Here is an 18,251-nt window from a genome sequence, read left to right as displayed (position 1 = left end):
AGGTGACAGTGGGCGTGGTGATCGAGAGTAGACAGTGGGTCTGGTGATTGACAGGTGACAGTGGGTGTGGTGATCGACAGGTGACTGGGGCTAGGTGATTGACAGATGACAGTGGGTGGGGTGATCGAGAGTAGACAGTGGGTCTGGTGATTGACAGGTGACAGTGCGTGTGGTGATCGAGAGTAGACAGTGGGTCTGGTGATTGACAAGTGACAGTGGGTGTGGTGATCGAGAGTAGACAGTGGGTCTGGTGATTGACAGGTGACAGTGGGTGTGGTGATCGACAGGTGACAATGGGGCGGGGTGATTGACAGGTGGCAGTGGGCGGGTGATTGACAGGTGACAGTGGGCGGGGTGATTGACAGGTAAAAGTGGGAGAGGTGATTGACAGGTGACTGTTGGCGGGGTGATTGACAGGTGACAGTGGGAGAGGTGATTGACAGGTGACTGTGGGCGGGGTGATTGACAGGTGACATTGGGAGGGGTGATTGACAGGTGACATTGGGAGGGGTGATTGACAGGTGACTGTGGGTGGGGTGATTGACAGGTGACATTGGGAGGAGTGATTGACAGGTGACTGTGGGTGGGGTGATTGACAGGTAAAAGTGGGAGAGGTGATTGACAGGTGACTGTGGGCGGGATGATTGACAGGTGAGGTGGGCGGGATTGTTCTAAGCCCCGCCCCGCTCCGCTCCGCTGTCTGGGTGACTACCTGTGGGCGGGCTGTGGCCTGGCAGTGTGGGTGTGGGTTCGGAGCAGCCACTTGGTTATGGAGACTGAGGAGCTGCACTCTGATCGGGAGCAGGTGACCAGGTACCGGGGGCGTCTGTATTGAAGTAGCTGAGCGGGGCCGTTCCGAGGTGATCAGGGTAGTTTGTGTTTGGTTCAGTTCAGAGAGCGGTCGTGTTGCCGGGTCGGGGCTGGAGGTGACGGAGGCCGGGGCTGGAGGTGCCGGCTCGGAGCGTCGAGCCGGGGGTCGGGGTGCTGGGCTGGGGTGTGGAGGTGGCGGACGGGGGTTTCGGGCCGGGATGATGATGTTGGGGGTACCGGGCTGGGCGGTGGAGGTGCCGGGTGGATCTAAGCCGCTCTTCTCCTTTCCCAGGACGGATCAGTACGGATTCGAGCGGCCGACGGGGTCGGGCTCCGACTCTGAGCCGCTCCGGGAACAGGTGTCGAATTACGAGGCCGTGCTGAGGCGCCGGGCGATCAAATGGCGCAAACTGTTGCAGGGCAGTCGGGTGGAGCGGAGCCTGAGAAGTGAGTCCGAGCCTGGGGACTGGGCATAACTCAGTGAAAGTGTTGGGAGCTGTCTCTCCCCATTCCCTCCTCGGTCCTGGCGGTATCCCAGATGTTATGCTCTGTCCTGGATGGTGCTGAGCTTCTCGTCTTGATCCGGCAGCATCATTCAGGGATTCGGGCACATTCTTGACTGGAGCTTTGTGTGGAGAATAAGATTTTGAGCGATCAGGAGTACTTCAGTAGCAAAGTAGCGAGTTTCTGCCCAGCTGTCGTAGCTACATTGTTGATATGGTCAAATTTTGCGAGGCACTTTGAATGTATTTTCTGTATTGTTACTGTGAACTGTAGTTCCTATATTTACGTCTGGAAGCAGAGAGATAGAATTTACCGTAGCTGTACTGGGATATGTATAGATTTTGAACGTGCTGTGGATAAAGGGTAGTGTTGCAGTGTGCACTGGAGTAGGCATTTAGAAAACACGATTAATAACTAGTATGTATAATAAACGTCATGGCTGGAATTATTGTAGTGAATAGTTCGTGCTATTTTGTTGCGTCAAATTTTGGTTGATTGCTCCTGTGAAGGCGCCTTGACACTTTACTCCGTGACTCATAACAAGGATACACAGGTCTCTTTGAACATCATCACTTTCCATCCTCTCACCATTTAAGAAAAACTCGTCTTTTTCTAGCAAAGTGAATAACCACACTTATTCACATAATATACCATATTCTTCCCCATTCACTTAGCCTGTACAATCCTCTTGAAGCCCCCTTTCATCTTCCTCAACTTACATTCCCACCTAGTTTTGTGTCATCAGCAAATTTGGAAATATTACATTTGGCCCCCACATCCAAATTATGTATATAGATTGTGAACAGCTGTGGCCCCAGCACTGATCCTTGCAGTACCCCACTAGTAACAGCCTGTCATCCTGAGTGACCCGTTTATTCCTACTCTCTGTTTTCTGTCTGTTAACCAATTCTCAATCCAGACTTGTATATTACCCCCAATCCCATGAACTCTAATTTTGTTTATTAACCTCCTGTGTGGGACCTAATCAAAATCCGTCTGAAAATCCAAAAACACCACATCCACTGGTTCTCCTTTATGCTATAAGTAACATCCTCAAAAAACTCCAATAGGTTTGTCAAACATGATTTCCTTTTCATAAATCCATGTTGACTCTGCCCAATCATATCATTATTTTCCAAGTGTCCACTTATCACATTCTTTATAACAGATTCTAACATTTTCCCTACTTATGACGTCAAACTAACAAGTCTATAGTTCCCCATTTTCTCTCTCACTCCCCCCTTTCTTAAATAATTGGGTTACATTTGCTACTTTCCAATCTGCAGAAACCTTTCCAGAATCTATAGAATTTTGAAAGATAACCGCTAATGCATCTACTATCTCTATATAGCCACCTCCTTCAATATTCTGGGATGTAGCTAATCTGGTTCAGGGGTTTTATCAACTTTCAATCCAGTTAATTTTTCAAGTGCTAACTCTTTTTTATTAATTCTAATTTCTTTCAGTTTCTCACTTTCACAAGTCCCTTGGTTCCCTAGTATAGACACACAGTATTTGTTTACTTTCTCTGCCATTTCCCTATTCTCCATTATAAATTCTCTGCCTGTAATGGACCCACTTTTGTCCTCGCTAATCTTTTCCTTTTCATATACCTAAAGAAGCTTTTACAGTCTGCCTTCATGTTTCTCTCTAGTTTGCATTCATATTCTCTTGTCCCTTGGTCATCCTTTGCTGGATTCTAAATTACTCCCAATCCTTGGGCTTACCAGTTTTTATGGCAACCATAGAAGCTACTTCCTTTGATCCAATGCAATCTTTTGTTAGCCACGGTTGATTCATCTTTCCTGTTGGGTTTTTTTGTCTTAGAGGAATGTGTATTTATTGTAGACCATGTAATACTTCTTTAACTACTAGCCATTGCCTGTCTACCGTCAAATCTTTTAGTGTATTTTCCTAATCCACCATAGCCAACTTGCCCCTCATATCTTCATAGTTTCCTTTGTTCAGATTTAAGACTTTAATTTCAGAATGAACTATACCATTTTGAAGAGTATTGTAAAATTCTATCATGTTATGGTCACTATTTCCAAAGGCTCCTTTACAGCAAGGTTATTAATTATCCCTTTCTCATTGCATAATACTAAACCTAAAATAGCCCAATCCCTGGTTGGTTCTTTAACATACTGCTCCAGAAACCCATCTCATACACACTCCAGAAATTCATCCTCCACAGCATTGGTGCTGATTAGGCTTACTCAATCTATATGTAAATTAAAGTTGCCCATTATTACTGTATTACCCATATTACATGCACCTCTAATTTCCTGATTTATACTGTGCCCAACATTACCACCACTGTTTGGCCTATAAACAACTCCCACCAATGTTTGTTGCCCCTTACTGTTTCTTAGCTCCACCCAAACTGATTCTGCATCTTGATCCTTCGACCGAGGATCCTCTCTCATTACCCTATCTCCTTTTTCTCTTTGCCTATTCTTCCTAAATGGCAACCATCCTTGAATATTCACTTCCCAGTCTTGGTCACCCTGAAACCATGTCTCTGTAATGGCAATTAAATCATTCCCGTTTTCCTCTATTTGTGTCTTCAAATCATCTTGTTGGGAATGCTGCGTGCATTCAGATAGAGTGTCCTTAACTTTGTATTTTTCGCATTATTCTGCATTCTGATCCTATTTGATGCTTGCCTTTGCTTTCTCGGTCTCCTAATTTCACTTACTACTTTTCTTCTTCTGTTACCAGTTTTGATTCCCTCCAATCTGAGCACTCTCTCAGGTTCCCATCCCTCTGCCAATCTAGTTTAAACTCTTCCCAACAGCACCATCAAATCTCTCTATGAGGATGTTAGTCCCGGTCCTGCCAAGGTTTGCACAGGTCCCACCTGCCCCATAACCAGTCCTAATGCCTCAGAAAAGTGATGCCCTCCCTCCTGCTCCAATTCTCCAGCCATGTGTTCAGTCACTCAACCCTCCTATTCTTATGTTCACTAGCATGTGGCACTGGGAGTAGTCCTGAGATTACTGCTTTTGAGGTCCTGCTTTTTAATGTTTTCTAGCTCCCAAAAAATCTGCTTTCAGGACCTTGTCCCTCTTCCTATCTGTCATATGGACCAATGTAGTCCATCATGCCTTTTATTATACTGTACAATCTCTGTTCTATGGAGTGTACTCACTGGAGCTATCCAAAATCTTTCCTTTTAAACCTTTCAGTTCCTGGGTATATGTCACCAGTTTGACATACCCATCACATGATTATACCAAAAATGAAGAGTTCAACACAAGTCCACATAAGGTGGAACTAATAAGTAGACATACAACTTAGCTAATGAGAAGATGGCTGAGTACTAGATGCCTTATCACACAGCACATTCTTTTTGCATCTGGTCACTGTCCAACCTTGGGAATCTGAGGGTCTTCTGTCTCTCCAGCCTGTCTCGTCCTGTATCTCTCTAGTACCTTAATCTCTCATTCCACCAGGAGCTTTTAGTTTCCAAGTCTCCAGTATTGATTCTTTACCTTATTAGTACATCAGTTATATGTTACAGTGCTAGTTTCCTATTCTTAAGGACAAACTTACGTTTCATTAGTGTTTGCCTCTATGAAAACAACAACTTGTATTTATATAGTGCCTTTAACGTAGGTTCCCAAGGTGCTTCAGCAGGTGTTACCAAACAAAATTTGACACCATGCTGCATAAGGCACATTTAGGGAAGATGACCAAAAGCTTGGTCAAAGAGGTAGGTTTTAAGGAGTATCTTAAAAGAGAAGAGAGGTGGAAACGTTTAAGGAGTAAATTCCAGAGCTTGGGACCTAGGCAGCTGAAGACACCACCCCAACACACCCCTCAGTGGTGACACAATTAAAATCAGGGATGCAAAAAAGAGCAGAGTTGGAAGATTATAAGGCTGGAGAAGGATATAGAGATAGGGAGAGACGAGGCACTGGACAGATTTGAAAACAAGGTTGAGAATATTAAAATTGAGGCATTGCTGGACTGGAAGTCAGTGAAGGTCAGCAAGCACAGGGGTGATGGATGAATGGGACTAAGTGTGATTTAGAATAAGAGCAGCAGAGTTTTGGATGAGCTCAAGTTTGTGAAGGTTACAAGTTGGATTCGTGGCCAGGAGAGCATTGGAATAGTTGACTCTAGAGGTAAGAAAGGCATGGATGACTGTTTATCTCAACCCTGCCTCAGTGGAGGTGGCAGTAGGTGGTCTTATTGATGGAGAGGATAAGCTGTCCATCAACCCTGCAAGCTATGCAGTGGGGAGCATCTGACCGACTTTAAAGGCATGGCTAGCTGCTAAAGCAAAGCAATTAAAAATGTTATCAGAACACAGATGTACTGCTAGGCATATTGTTACGACCGTGGCGGGAAGAGCGCACTGTCTTTTCTAGTTCCACTTCTCCACAGGTCACAACATCTATTTAAATATGGTTACAGCCAATCATGTACTCTATTTTTTCTTCGAGAATAAAATACACCAACCAGGGTTTCTTTAATAGATAAAATTAATAGTTTTTTATAAAACAAGATTTAACCAGTAACAAAGCAAAGCGTCAACACACTGATTAAAATATGTGAGTTCCCTTTTTAAGAATTCCCAACAAGACTCTCACATACTTTAAAAAAAAATATAGAAATTCACTCTGCAGAGGTCTGTTATAAAAAAAAAAGACAAAAAAAACTACTTTGGCCAAATACTTGCTAATTCTTGACAAAAAAAGAAAGAAGATATGGAAGGAAGTCAGTTGTCCCTTTTTTGGTCTGGCATCTGGGTATAAGGGGACGGGTCACTAGGATCGTTTCTGGAGATGTTGAGAATTATTCTAGTCGGCTTTCTAGGAGAAATGTGGCATCAAGGTTTTTCTGCCAGCACACGCTTGAATTGCAGGATTTTTTTTCAGCTCCTCAGGAGCTATACGGCACCAGGAATTTTTTTTTTTCCACAGTGGATCTTGGCAAGATTTCTTCAAAAAGGTAGCGAAGGAAGTGAGCTGGGTAGTTTCTTTTTCCTTTTCTGCTTGAAGACAGTTGGTCTTTTCTAGTTCACACCACAACTAAAACTGAAAATCAATGTTCAAACCCCAAACAGAGTCAATCTCCTGACCTCCATAAACCTTGACATGTCGTTTCTTTGTAACCATTTTTTTCCAGGTCACCAAGGGTTCTGCTGTTTTCTGAGCCCAAATCACAGGTGGCCTCCAGCACAGGTGGCATTCAAACAACATCTTGTCCCGTCGGTAAACATGGTTTAAAAAAAAATCCATGGAATTTTTTCAGTTTTAACACTGGTTCGCAAAAAAAATTTTTTTTTAATGGAAGCACTTTCATAACACCTCCGTCTTTGGAGGAATGAAATGCCATTTTTGAATGCGTTTCATTACTAAGAGTGAAAAACAGAAGATGATAAATGATTAAAACACATTTACACATGCATTCTCATTTACTTTTTTCCGGTAGCTAATACAGTTCAGCTTTGTCCCATCTTTGCATTCAGATAACTCAAACCAAAGTTAGTTTCTCGACAAAGCATCCACAGTTACATTATTTTTTCCTGCAATGTGGATAATCTTTAAGTAATAAGGTTGTAATAGTAAACTCCATCGGAATAGTCTGATATTCTAGTTTTAGAATTTTTTCACAAAGGCTGGGGGGGTTATGATCAGTATATACCAATGTCTCTCTGTAGTTGTGGCGGACATAGACTTCAAAATACTTAAGAGCTAGTAATAAGCCCAGGGTTTCTTTTTCCACTGTTGAATATCTTTCTTGGTGTCGATTTAGCTTTTTGGAAAAGAATCCCACTGGCTTTTCTATGCCTCATCATCGTCTTGTAACAGGACTGCACCAACCTCCAGGTCACTAGCATCAATTGCTACCTTGAAGGGCTTAGTGAAATTTGGAGCAGCCAACGCTGGTTCATTAATCAAAATAGCTTTCAGCATCTCAAAAGATGCTTGGCACTCCCCTGAGCACACTACCTTGGTTTTCTTTTTTTGAAGCAAATCTGTCAGTGGAACAGCTATAATACAAAATTTGGTACAAACTTGCAGTAGAGACCACACGTCCCCCAAAACCTCATGATTTCTTGTTTAGTCTTGGGGGTAGGGAACTGTACTTTTGCTGCTCTTGGCAACACTTGTCTTTGCCCTTTTGTATGCCCTAGGTAGGTTGCCCGTGCTTTTGCAAATTCACTTTTGGCAAGGTTTATCACTAAATCTGCCGATTTTTGTAATTTTCTAAACAGAGCTTCTAGTTGTTCCAAGTGGTCCTTCCAAGTGTCGCTGTATACCAGCACATCCTCAAAGTAAACCACACAGTTAGGAACACTGGCTGCAACTTGGTTCATTAATCTCTGAAAAGTGGCTGGGGTAGTTTTTAGCCTGAATGGCGTCACTCAGCATTGGAAAAGACTAAAATAAAAGCAAAATACTGCGGATGCTGGAAATCTGAAACAAAAACAAGAAATGCTGGAATCACTCAGCATCTGTGGAAAGAGAAGCAGAGTTAACGTTTCGGGTCAGTGACCCTTCTTCGGAACTGACAAATATTAGAAAAGTCACAGGTTATAAGCAAGTGGGGCAAGAGATAACAAAGGAGAAGGTGCAGATTGGACCAGGCCACATAGCTGACCAAAAGGTCACGGAGCAAAGGCAAACAATATGTTAATGGTGTGTTGAAAGACAAAGCATTAGTACATTTCAACACTCCACCCTGCTCTCATGCTCATATCTCTGTCCTGGGATTGCTGCAGTGTTCCAGTGAACATCAACGCAAGCTCGAGGAACAGCATCTCATCTACCGATTAGGCACACTACAGCCTGCCGGACTGAACATTGAGTTCAATAATTTCAGAGCATGACAGCCTCCCATTTTACTTTCATTTTTAGTTATTTTTTCTTCCTTTTTTTTAACATTCTTTTTTACATTTTTTACAATCTTTTTTTGCATTTATTTCATTTCACCTTAGTTTGTTCAGTTTGCTTACCCACTGTTTTTTTCAGGTTTTTTTTCAGGTTTGCACTTGCTGCTGTTCAATATTCAGTGTATTCACACCTAATCTGTACTAATGCTTTGTCTTTCAACACATCATTAACATATTGTTTGCCTTTGCTCCGTGACCTTTTGGTCAGCTATGTGGCCTGGTCCAATCTGCACCTTCTTCTTTGTTATCTCTTGCCCCACTTGCTTATAACCTGTGACTTTTCTAATATTTGTCAGTTCCGAAGAAGGGTCACTGACCCGAAACGTTAACTCTGCTTCTCTTTCCACAGATGCTGCCAGACCTGCTGAGTGATTCCAGCATTTCTTGTTTTTGTATTGGAAAAGACTACCTGGTTTGACAAAGGCCACTATTTCTTTAGCTCGGGGTGTTAAAGGAACCTGCCAGTATTCCTTGAACAAATCTATTTTTGGAAGAAACATGGCACTGCCCACTCTGTCAATGCAGTATTCCAAGCGAGGAATTGGGTAGGAGTCTGCATTTGTTACTGCATTAACCTTTCTGTAGTCTGTGCAGGATCGAGTTGAACCGTCAGGTTTAAGTACTAACACCACCGGGGAACTCCAACCACTTTGACTGCGTTCAATTAGGTGGTTTTCCAACACGTATTGGATTTCTGATTTCACCTGGGCCTGTTTCCCCGGACTTAAACGATACATCCCTACATCCACATCATGTGTGACTAAGGTTGTACATCCTGGCTTGTCCCTGCAGACTTCTTTACGGAGGAGACGGTGGCATATTGGTAATGTAATTGAACTAGTAATCCAGACGTCGAGGCTAATGTCCTGAGGACATGGGTTCAAATCCCACCACAGCAGCTGGTAGAATTTAAATTCAATTAATTAATTTAGTTAATTAATAAAAATCTGGAATTGAAAGCTAGTCTTGGTAATGGTGCCATGAAACTATCATCAATTGTTGTAAAAACCCATCTTGTTCACTAATGTCCTTTAAGGAAGGAAATCTGCCTACATGTAACTCCAGATATAGTTGACTCTTAACTGGTCTTTGAAATGGCCTAGCAAGCTACTCGGTTGTCAAGGCCAATTAGGGATGGGCAACGAATGCTGGCTTTTCCAGAAATGCCCACATCCCACGAAAGAAAGATAAATGCTGTAAGTACCTTTGTTAGGTCTTCTCGTTCTGCCTCTAAATATGAAAGCATCGCGTCTAATCGAATTAGCTAACTGGATAGTAGGAGGTTCAATTTGAGAATTATCTAGGTCTCCTTCTGCCTCATCCTCACTATCCCTTTCATCCTTCACTGTCCCTACTACCTGACGTACCTGTTCTTGCTTATCCTCCTCCCGGTGATGATATTGTTTCAACATATTGATATGACACAACTGATTCTTTTTTCGGTGATCTGGGTATTGATCAAATAATTTACTTTGCCAGTTTTTTTGACCATTTTATATGGACCACTGAACTGTGCTTTCAGTGGTTCACCCGGTAAAGGCAGAAATGCTAGCACCTCATCCCCTGGTTGAAATGTTCGGATCTTGGCATGCTTGTCTGCCCATTTATAGGTTGTTTGGGAAACTTTCAGGTGTTCATGAGCCACTTTGCCTGCTCTTGTGAGCCACAGATACATAATCTAACACAGAAGATTCATCCCTCTGTTCTGAAAACCTTTCTTTCATTAGTTTTAGAGGACCTCTTATCTCGTGTCCATAAACTAATTCAAAAGGAGTAAAACTGGTAGACTCATTAGGTGAATCCCGAGTGGTAAACAAAAGAAATTCTAGCCCTTTATCCCAATCATAGGGATATTCATGACATTATCGTTTTGAGGGGCTGATGGTACCATTCTAAAACTCCTTGTGTCTTTGGGTGGTATGCTGAAGACTTTAATTGTTATACCCAAATTACCCATAACTTCCTGAAAATTTTTAGACATAAAATTGGAACCTTGATGCGACTGAATCTCAATTGGTAATCCATATCTAGTGATTAACTTCTCTACCACTACCTTAGCAGAAATTTTTCTCAAGGGAATGGCCTGTGGGAACCGAGTAGCCATATCCATGATAGTGAGCATATATTGGTGTTCCGCATTTGCTTTCGGTAATGGTTCTACACAGTCTACCAACACCTGACTAAATGGTTCCCCAAAACTGGTATGAGAATTCGAGGTGCCGGTTTTATGGCAGGTTGCGGTTTTCCCACAATTTGGCACATATGGCACGTTTTACAAAACTGCACCACGTCCTTGCAAAGATCTGGCCAGTACAAATGTTGACTTATATGTGATTGGGTCTTCCGGATCCCCACATGTCCCGCGATAGGAATTTCATGGGCTATCCTTAATATTTCCTGGTGATATTTGGGCAGTATCTGGACTACTATCTGATGAACAACCGTCCATCCTTTGTCTGCAGGTCTGTGAGGCAGTCTCCACTTCCTCATCAGAATCCCATTTTTAATGTAGTAGCCTTCCGGAACTCCCTTTGCCTCAGCTTCCATTAGAGCTGATTGTGCCACTTTATTTAACTCTGGATCAGCTTGCTTAGCCTTGATCAGAGAAGAGTTGCTGAACATTTCCTTCAGCTTATCCAAATCCCCAATGAAAGTTTCAGATATCTGACTGTGGTGCTAATTTTATCTCTGTCAATGGAACTTGTTTAGCCATTGCTCGGGTCACTACACATGAAGGAAAAATTCCCAGAACTTTTTCTTGCAACTGTTCTGTCTCTTTAAAGTCGTTTGCTTTTTCCATGACGACCGGAGAAGCTACAACTTTCGCTCTGGCCATATCATTCCCCAGGAGTAGGTCAACTCCGTCTACAGGCAAGCTATGGACAACTCCTACAATTACCGTTTAAGACATTAGGTCACTCTGGGTGCACCTGATACAAAGGTACGGGTATATACTCCCCACCAATTCTGTTCACTAAAACCATGGCATTCAATGTGCTTTCTGGTGGAAATGTTATGCCTTTTCCCAGCAAAAGAGTTTGAGTGGCTCCTGTATCCCTAAGTATAACTATAGGTTTAACTGCCTCACTTGAGGGATAAGGTGTTACTTTTCCTATTGACAAGAATTCCCTATAACTCTCAGGTATCTTGTTCACGACCCCTGCACTCAGAGTGGTTTTTATACTTGGCCTTGCTACAGCCTGATATGTCATGCTCCTAGCCAGGGCCCTTTCTCTGCATTGGTCTTGTGCACCCCAATAAGTCCTGTGGGTTTACCCAGCAACTTCCAGCATTCTGTACGAAGGTGTTCAACCTTGTGGTAATGGTAACACTTAGGCTTTTGGACCTCACTTCTACCCTTAGCACCTTCCTTTCTGGCCTGAGGAAGAAATCCCAGGGCCTTCCCAGCTGTCCTTTCTTGTCCCTGGCTACTTGCATTCCTTTCACTCTCCCACCTTCTATCCTTCTTGGATGTGTGGGGGTGACAGGCGAAGGATTTGAGCTTGTAAACAAGCTCCTAATTATCAGCAATTTCCGTTGCCTGTCTGGCATTGAAACATTCTGATTCTCCCTTGGTAATGAAGGGAATGAATTTTTAAATTCTTCGAGGAGAATTATTTCCCTAACGTGGCCTCTACCTTTCGTACTTGCATCCAGTGATCAAAATTAATTTGCTTTACCCTCTCAAATTCTATAGAAGTCTGTCCAGGCTGTCTCTGGAGGTTCCGAAATATCTGCCTGTACGTGCTTCAGGGATTAACTCATAAACAGCGAGAATAGCCTTTTTTGCTATCTCATAATCTGCAGAAGCCTCCTTAGAAAGCATGGCATAATCTTGATGAGCTCTGCCCATCAACCTGTTTTCCTTCGGCCACTTCATCTGTCTGGCTATCTTTTCAAAAGAAATTAAAAATGCCTCTATATCCCTTTCCTCAAGTTTTGAGATGGCTTGTACAAATTTAAACAGCTCTCGACTGGGTCCTGGGCTGGAGTCAGATCTTCTCCACCCCCCCCCGCCAAAACTTTCACTGGAGTCAAGACCACCCCTTCATCTTTTAAAATTTGAATCTTCCCCCCCCCCCCCCCACCCCAAAACTTTCGCTGGAGTCAAGACCACCCCTTCATCTTTTAAAATTTGAATCTTCCCCCCCCCCCCACCCCAAAACTTTCACTGGAGTCAAGACCACCCCTTCATCTTTTAAAATTTGAATCTTCCCCCCCCCCCACCCCAAAACTTTCACTGGAGTCAAGACCACCCCTTCATCTTTTAAAATTTGAATCTTCCCCCCCCCCGCCCCCACCCCAAAACTTTCGCTGGAGTCAAGACCACCCCTTCATCTTTTAAAATTTGAATCTTCCCCCCCCCCGCCCCCACCCCAAAACTTTCACTGGAGTCAAGACCACCCCTTCATCTTTTAAAATTTGAATCTTCCCCACCCCAAAACTTTCACTGGAGTCAAGACCACCCCTTCATCTTTTAAAATTTGAATCTTCCCCCCCCCCGCCCCCACCCCAAAACTTTCGCTGGAGTCAAGACCACCCCTTCATCTTTTAAAATTTGAATCTTCCCCCCCCCCCCACCCCAAAACTTTCACTGGAGTCAAGACCACCCCTTCATCTTTTAAAATTTGAATCTTCCCCCCCCACCCCAAAACTTTCACGGGAGTCAAGACCACCCCTTCATCTTTTAAAATTTGAATTCCCTTCCTTCTCTTTTACTTTCTTCTTGAAATTCAAGCTTAAGTTTTTCCAATTCTATTGGTTTTTCTTTTTCTTTGTCAAGTTCAAGCTGCCTCATTGGCAACTCAATTTTAGTTAATTCAACTGTACTACCATGTGATGTGCCTACTTCTAATTGCAAATGACGTGCTAAATACTACAATTATGTCTGCTTTCTTAGCTCCTGGTTTTAACTCTTAACACTAACAATTCTGCCAAATCCTTTAGCCTAAACTTGATTAAGTTTCTCAAATCACTCAGGGATACATCCTCCTTCCCCTGAAAGGTCGTAGCAACTGACAAAGACATTCCAGCAGTGTAAACTTTATTCTAATGCATAAAAAATCTGTTTTTTTTTTTTACTTTTCCTCTTTTCAATTAGTATCACCCTACTTACATGACGTCAGCTTTGGGTATCCCGGACGTTGAGCCCCCAATTAGATGTTACGACCGAGGCAGGAGGAGTGCACTGTTTTTTCCAGTTCCACTTCTCCACAGGTCACAACATCTATTTAAATGTTTCCCAGTTACCGATAGTCAATCGTATACTCTTTTTTTATCCCAGAATAAAATACACCAACTAGGTTTCCTTAATGGACAACAAAATTATTAGTTTGTTATTAAAAAAAAGACTTAACCAGTAACAAAGCAAGGCATTAACGCACCAATTAAAATATGAAAGTTTCCTTTTAAAAGTTCTCCTACTATACTCGCACACAAATTATGGAAATTCACTCTGCAGAGGTCTGTTACAAAAACAAAAGACAGAAAAACGACTTTTGCCAAATGCTTGCTAATTCTTGATGAAAAAAGATATGGAAGGAAGTCAGTTGTCCCTTTTTTGGTCTGGCATCTGGCTATACAGAGACGGGTCACTAGGATCGTTTCAGGAACAGTCCGTTCTGGAGATGTCAAGAATTATTCTAGTAGGCTTTCTGTGTGAAATGTGGCATCAACGTTTTTCTCCCAGCACACACTTGAATCGCAGGATTTTTTTTTTCAGTTCCTCAGGAGCTATACGGCACCAGGGATTATTTTTTTCCACACTGGATCTTGGCAGGATTTCTTCAAAACGGTAGAGGAGGAGGTGAGCTGGGTGGTTTCTTTTACCTGTTCTGGAAAACACCAACTGTCTTCAAGCAGTTCACACCACAACTAAAACTGAAAACCAATGTTCAAACTCCAAACAAAAAGTCAGTCTCCTGACCTCTATAAACCTTGACATGTGTTTCTCAAACCATTTTTTTTCCAGGTCACCAAGGGTTCTGCTGTTCTTTGAGCCCAAATTAGAGGTGGCCTGCAGCACAGGTGGCATCCAAATAACATCTTGTCCTGTCAGTGAACTTGTTTTAAAAAAAAACACATCCATGGTATCTTTTCAGTTTTAACACAAGTTCTCAAAAAATAAAATATTAAAAAAGTAAGCACTTTCATAACAGTATTGAATTCAAAAGTAGTGAATTTATGTTAAAATTGTATGGGACCCTGATCAGGCTGCATTTCAGGGTACTATGTACAGTTCTTGTCTCTGTACAGTAGAAAGACATTGTGCAAAATATATTTACTTGGATGGCACCAGAACTGAGAGATTTCAGCTGTTAGCGCAGGTTGGGTTTCTTTTTCCTTTCGAAAAGAGAAGATTTAGAAGTGACCTGATGAAGGATTTCAAAATTATAGTCGGTCAGAGGTGATGTGGAGACAATTTGGGAGATTTATGGGAGAATCCAAAACTAGGAACTGTAAATACTAAAACATAATTCTCTGCTCCATTCTTCTTCTGACCTCTCTGCCTTTGGCCTCCTGCAGTGTTCCAGTGGAGCTCAATGCAAGCTCAAGAAGCAGCACCTCATCTTTCGATTTGGCCCTTTACAGCCTTCTGAATACTATGAAGTTCAACAATTTTAGTTCAGATGGCAGCTGTTGTTGATGATTCTGCTATCCCATTTACACCCTATATAGACCGACCTTTTTGTTTCTTTACCTGTTCCCATTACCATCTCTTTTGCCTTGCATCATCAACCCTTTTGTCATTTACTGTTATGCCTTCCATCCTATCACAGACTTTTCCTTTAGGTCTTTCTCCTTCCCTTTCATTGCTTCTGTTCTAGCTTCAAACTTGTTACATCTCTGACTTTTTCCAGTTCTGATGAAAAGTCCTTGACCTGAAATGTCTACTCTTTTTCTCTCTCCATAAATGCTGCCTGACCTGCTGAGTATTTCCAGCATTTCTGTTTTTATTTCAGATTTCCAGTGTCTGTAGTATTTTGCTTTTTTAACAAATCTTCTAAGTTGCTTCAATTGAGATTGACAATTATGTAATTGGACCATTTATTAATCGGGTCGCAATCTCTTAATTTAGCTTGTACTGTCAACAGTAAAGCTTGTTTTAATCAAATATTTCAGGAAATGAATAAAGACATTCAGTGAGTACTTGTTTTCTTACTGAAAAGCTCTTTCATCCAGAGATAAAGATGTAAGTGAATCAACATGCTTATCATGTGCATGTACTCGAAGAGAGAGACGCTCACCCAGTTTCTGTCCACTTACTTTACCCCCCCAATCTGCTATACAGAGCAGTGAATAATGGGACTTGATGGAGTGATTAAAGGCTCTCTAAAGATTTTTGAAGCTGGGGTAGGTGAAGATTTTTCAGGAGTATTTTCTAGTGAGTAGGGCATGATCACTTTAATATGTGGTCTTAGATATTTTTACTTTTTAAAAATCCCGATAGATAATTAGAAAAGGGAGCCTACTACCCATACAGAAATATTTTGGGATATGTTTGCATTCTTTTGTGTAAACAAAGTATTTTCTGTGCAAGTACTGATGGTCATTTTGGAGGATTTTGCCTTGCAAGTTCCACTGAACCCAGTTATATAAAGGAGCTGAAGGCAAGAGGACTGAAGCATGCTAAGTAATTAATGACTTAATGGTTTGCACCTATCTGTGCTCTACTGCCCAGGAGCAGTTCCCTGATGCCAACAGCATTCAGTCTGTATGCAAACATGTTTTAAAAATAATCAACTAAAATGAATAGCAATATTTTGGCAAATTGAAAAATATTAAAATACTAAGAATTGAACTTAAAACACACCCTTAATAAGAATTAAAAGTTTTCTCTAGACCACAAGTGAATGTGAGCAGAGAGTTATTGGGGTCGTTTTTGTTTCACATTTTAACCACTTGCTTTTATTCCCATAAAAGTGAAACGATACATCAGAAAAGGCATTCCAAATGAATATCGTAGTCTTATCTGGATGACTGTTAGTGGAGCCCAGACACAGATGGAAAAAAATCCAGCTTACTATAAGAAACTACTGGAAATGGAGGAAGATCCAAGGCTGGTTGATGCTGTTAAAACAGGTACCTAATACAACTTCATTTAAGAAATAATAACTCAGATGTTTTATGGCATATCATGGTTAATTGACGCTTAACAAGAGTGTTGAATGGAGAAGCACGCAACTTATTTAACTTTGGTTAAACCCATATTTTGGATGTTAGAGATTTTACTTACTGAGGGGACAATGGCAAAGGATAGTATTTCAGAGAGGATTGTGGGGATCTAATAACCAGTCTGTGCACTCCGAATGATAAATTTACATGGAGTTTTCTATTGTAAATGTGGACATAGCAACATTGCAATTTATAATAGTAAAAGTTGACACATAAATGTGACAACAGGAAGTCAAGTGGTGCAGACAGGAAGTATGTGCAATAAGTATAGAAGATATGTTTTTCCCTCTTGTCTTTATATTGCTGTTTCTCTTTTTTTCATTCCCCTCTTTTCTGTTTTGTGTCTGTTTTTCTTTCAGATTGGCAATGGGGAAGACTGTATTTCTCATTCTAATTTTGATTTTTGTTCAATAAAAATGAGTGAGTTGAATTTTAAAAGCAAACATCTCTTTGAGGGAAACTGATAGGAAGGGACAATAGAATGGGCTAGGAGAGAAGAGGAATAAGCTGATGTTGAGGAAGCCTCTCACCTGCCACCCGTGTGAGAGGGATGTAGTTGGAGGATTGAATGTGGAAAGAAGAAAGAGTAGAGGAGGAAACAGGTTCAGCTATGTGCGAGGAGCTGGGGTAGGGGATTGGAAGAGGACTGCTTAGGATCACATTTTTCTTGCAACCTGCTCCACCCCCACAACCCAAATGCCTGCAGGCATTGGTGGCTCTACTTACTGCCAGGCCATACACCAACGCTGCACCTGAATGAAAAGAAGGAGAAAAAGAGAGAAGCAGAGTTATAGGGAGAAAAGATGGAGAGAGGCAGCAATGCAAAGGCAACATAACTAGATATCATAGAACAATAACAGTTTACAGTACATGGAAAGCCATGTTGTCACATTTATTTGTCAACAGACTCTATTGTGTCTGTTGGCTCTCTTCCCATACCACTGCATCTTTCTTTATTCAAATATATATGCAGTTCATATTCTGAGCTTGTGCCAGAGACCTTGGAATTTTACGCTACCCCAGTGGGTCGGACGGTGGTGTGGGGCGGCGTAAAATTGAGTGGGAGGCTCCGGGAGGCCTTCCCGCCCCGCTCCTGCCTCTGGCCAACTTTACGGGGGGATCTTAATGGCCACTTAAGGGCCCTTGCCTGCCTCCACAGGTATTTTACCTATGGCAAGCGGGCGTGCTGGGGACGTGAAAGGCCGTCCAGTGATAAAGAACAAAGAACAGTACACAGGAACAGGCCATTCGGCCCTCCAAGCCTGCGCCGATCTTGATGCCTGCCTAAACTAAAACCTTCTGCACTTCCGGGGTCCGTATCCCTCTATTCCCATCCTATTCATGTATTTGTCAAGATGCCTCTTAAACGTCTCTGTGGTACCTGCTTCCACCACCTCCCACGGCAACAAGTTCCAGGCACTCACCACCCTCTGTGTAAAGAACTTGCCTCGCACATCCCCTCTAATCTTTGCACCTCTCACCTTAAACCTATCTCCCCTAGTAACTGACTCTTACACCCTGGGAAAAAGCTTCTGACTATCCACTCTGTCCATGCCGCTTATAACTTTGTAAACTTCTATCATGTCGCCCCTCCAACTCCGTCGTTCCAGTGAAAACAATCCGAGTTTTTCCAACCTCTCCTCATAGCTAATACGCTCCAGACCAGGCAACATCCTGGTAAACCTCTTCTGTACCCTCTCAAAAGCCTCCACGTCCTTCTGGTAGTGTGGCGACCAGAATTGCAGGCAATATTCTAAGTGTGGCCTAACTAAAGTTCTGTACAGCTGCAGCATGACTTGCCTATTTTTATACTCTATGCCCCGACCGATGAAGGCAAGCATACCGTATGCCTTCT

General features: G+C 42.3%; 1 protein-coding gene across 4 annotated transcripts in view; it reads left to right on the top strand.

Annotated features, from left to right (window-relative positions):
* The first annotated feature begins 704 nt into the window (after window positions 1-704).
* LOC137374308 (growth hormone-regulated TBC protein 1-like) overlaps window positions 705-18,251 on the top strand; it is an 80,729-nt gene continuing 63,182 nt past the window's right edge. For 2 of the 4 annotated variants that reach the window (XM_068040148.1, XM_068040147.1), the window contains exons 1-3: window positions 705-813; window positions 1,103-1,257; window positions 16,145-16,303. In XM_068040148.1, coding sequence (XP_067896249.1) covers window positions 770-813; window positions 1,103-1,257; window positions 16,145-16,303 — 358 coding nt within the window. In that variant the 5' untranslated portion in view covers window positions 705-769. Of the gene's footprint in view, window positions 861-1,102; window positions 1,258-16,144; window positions 16,304-18,251 lie in introns of all 4 variants that reach the window. The other 2 variants (XM_068040150.1, XM_068040151.1) reach the window with 2 other exon arrangements.

The sequence above is a fragment of the Heterodontus francisci genome, chromosome 10 (genome assembly GCF_036365525.1).
Source record: "Heterodontus francisci isolate sHetFra1 chromosome 10, sHetFra1.hap1, whole genome shotgun sequence".
In the NCBI taxonomy this organism is placed as follows: Eukaryota; Metazoa; Chordata; class Chondrichthyes; order Heterodontiformes; family Heterodontidae; genus Heterodontus; species Heterodontus francisci.
This window is presented reverse-complemented; position numbering and strand designations above follow the sequence as displayed.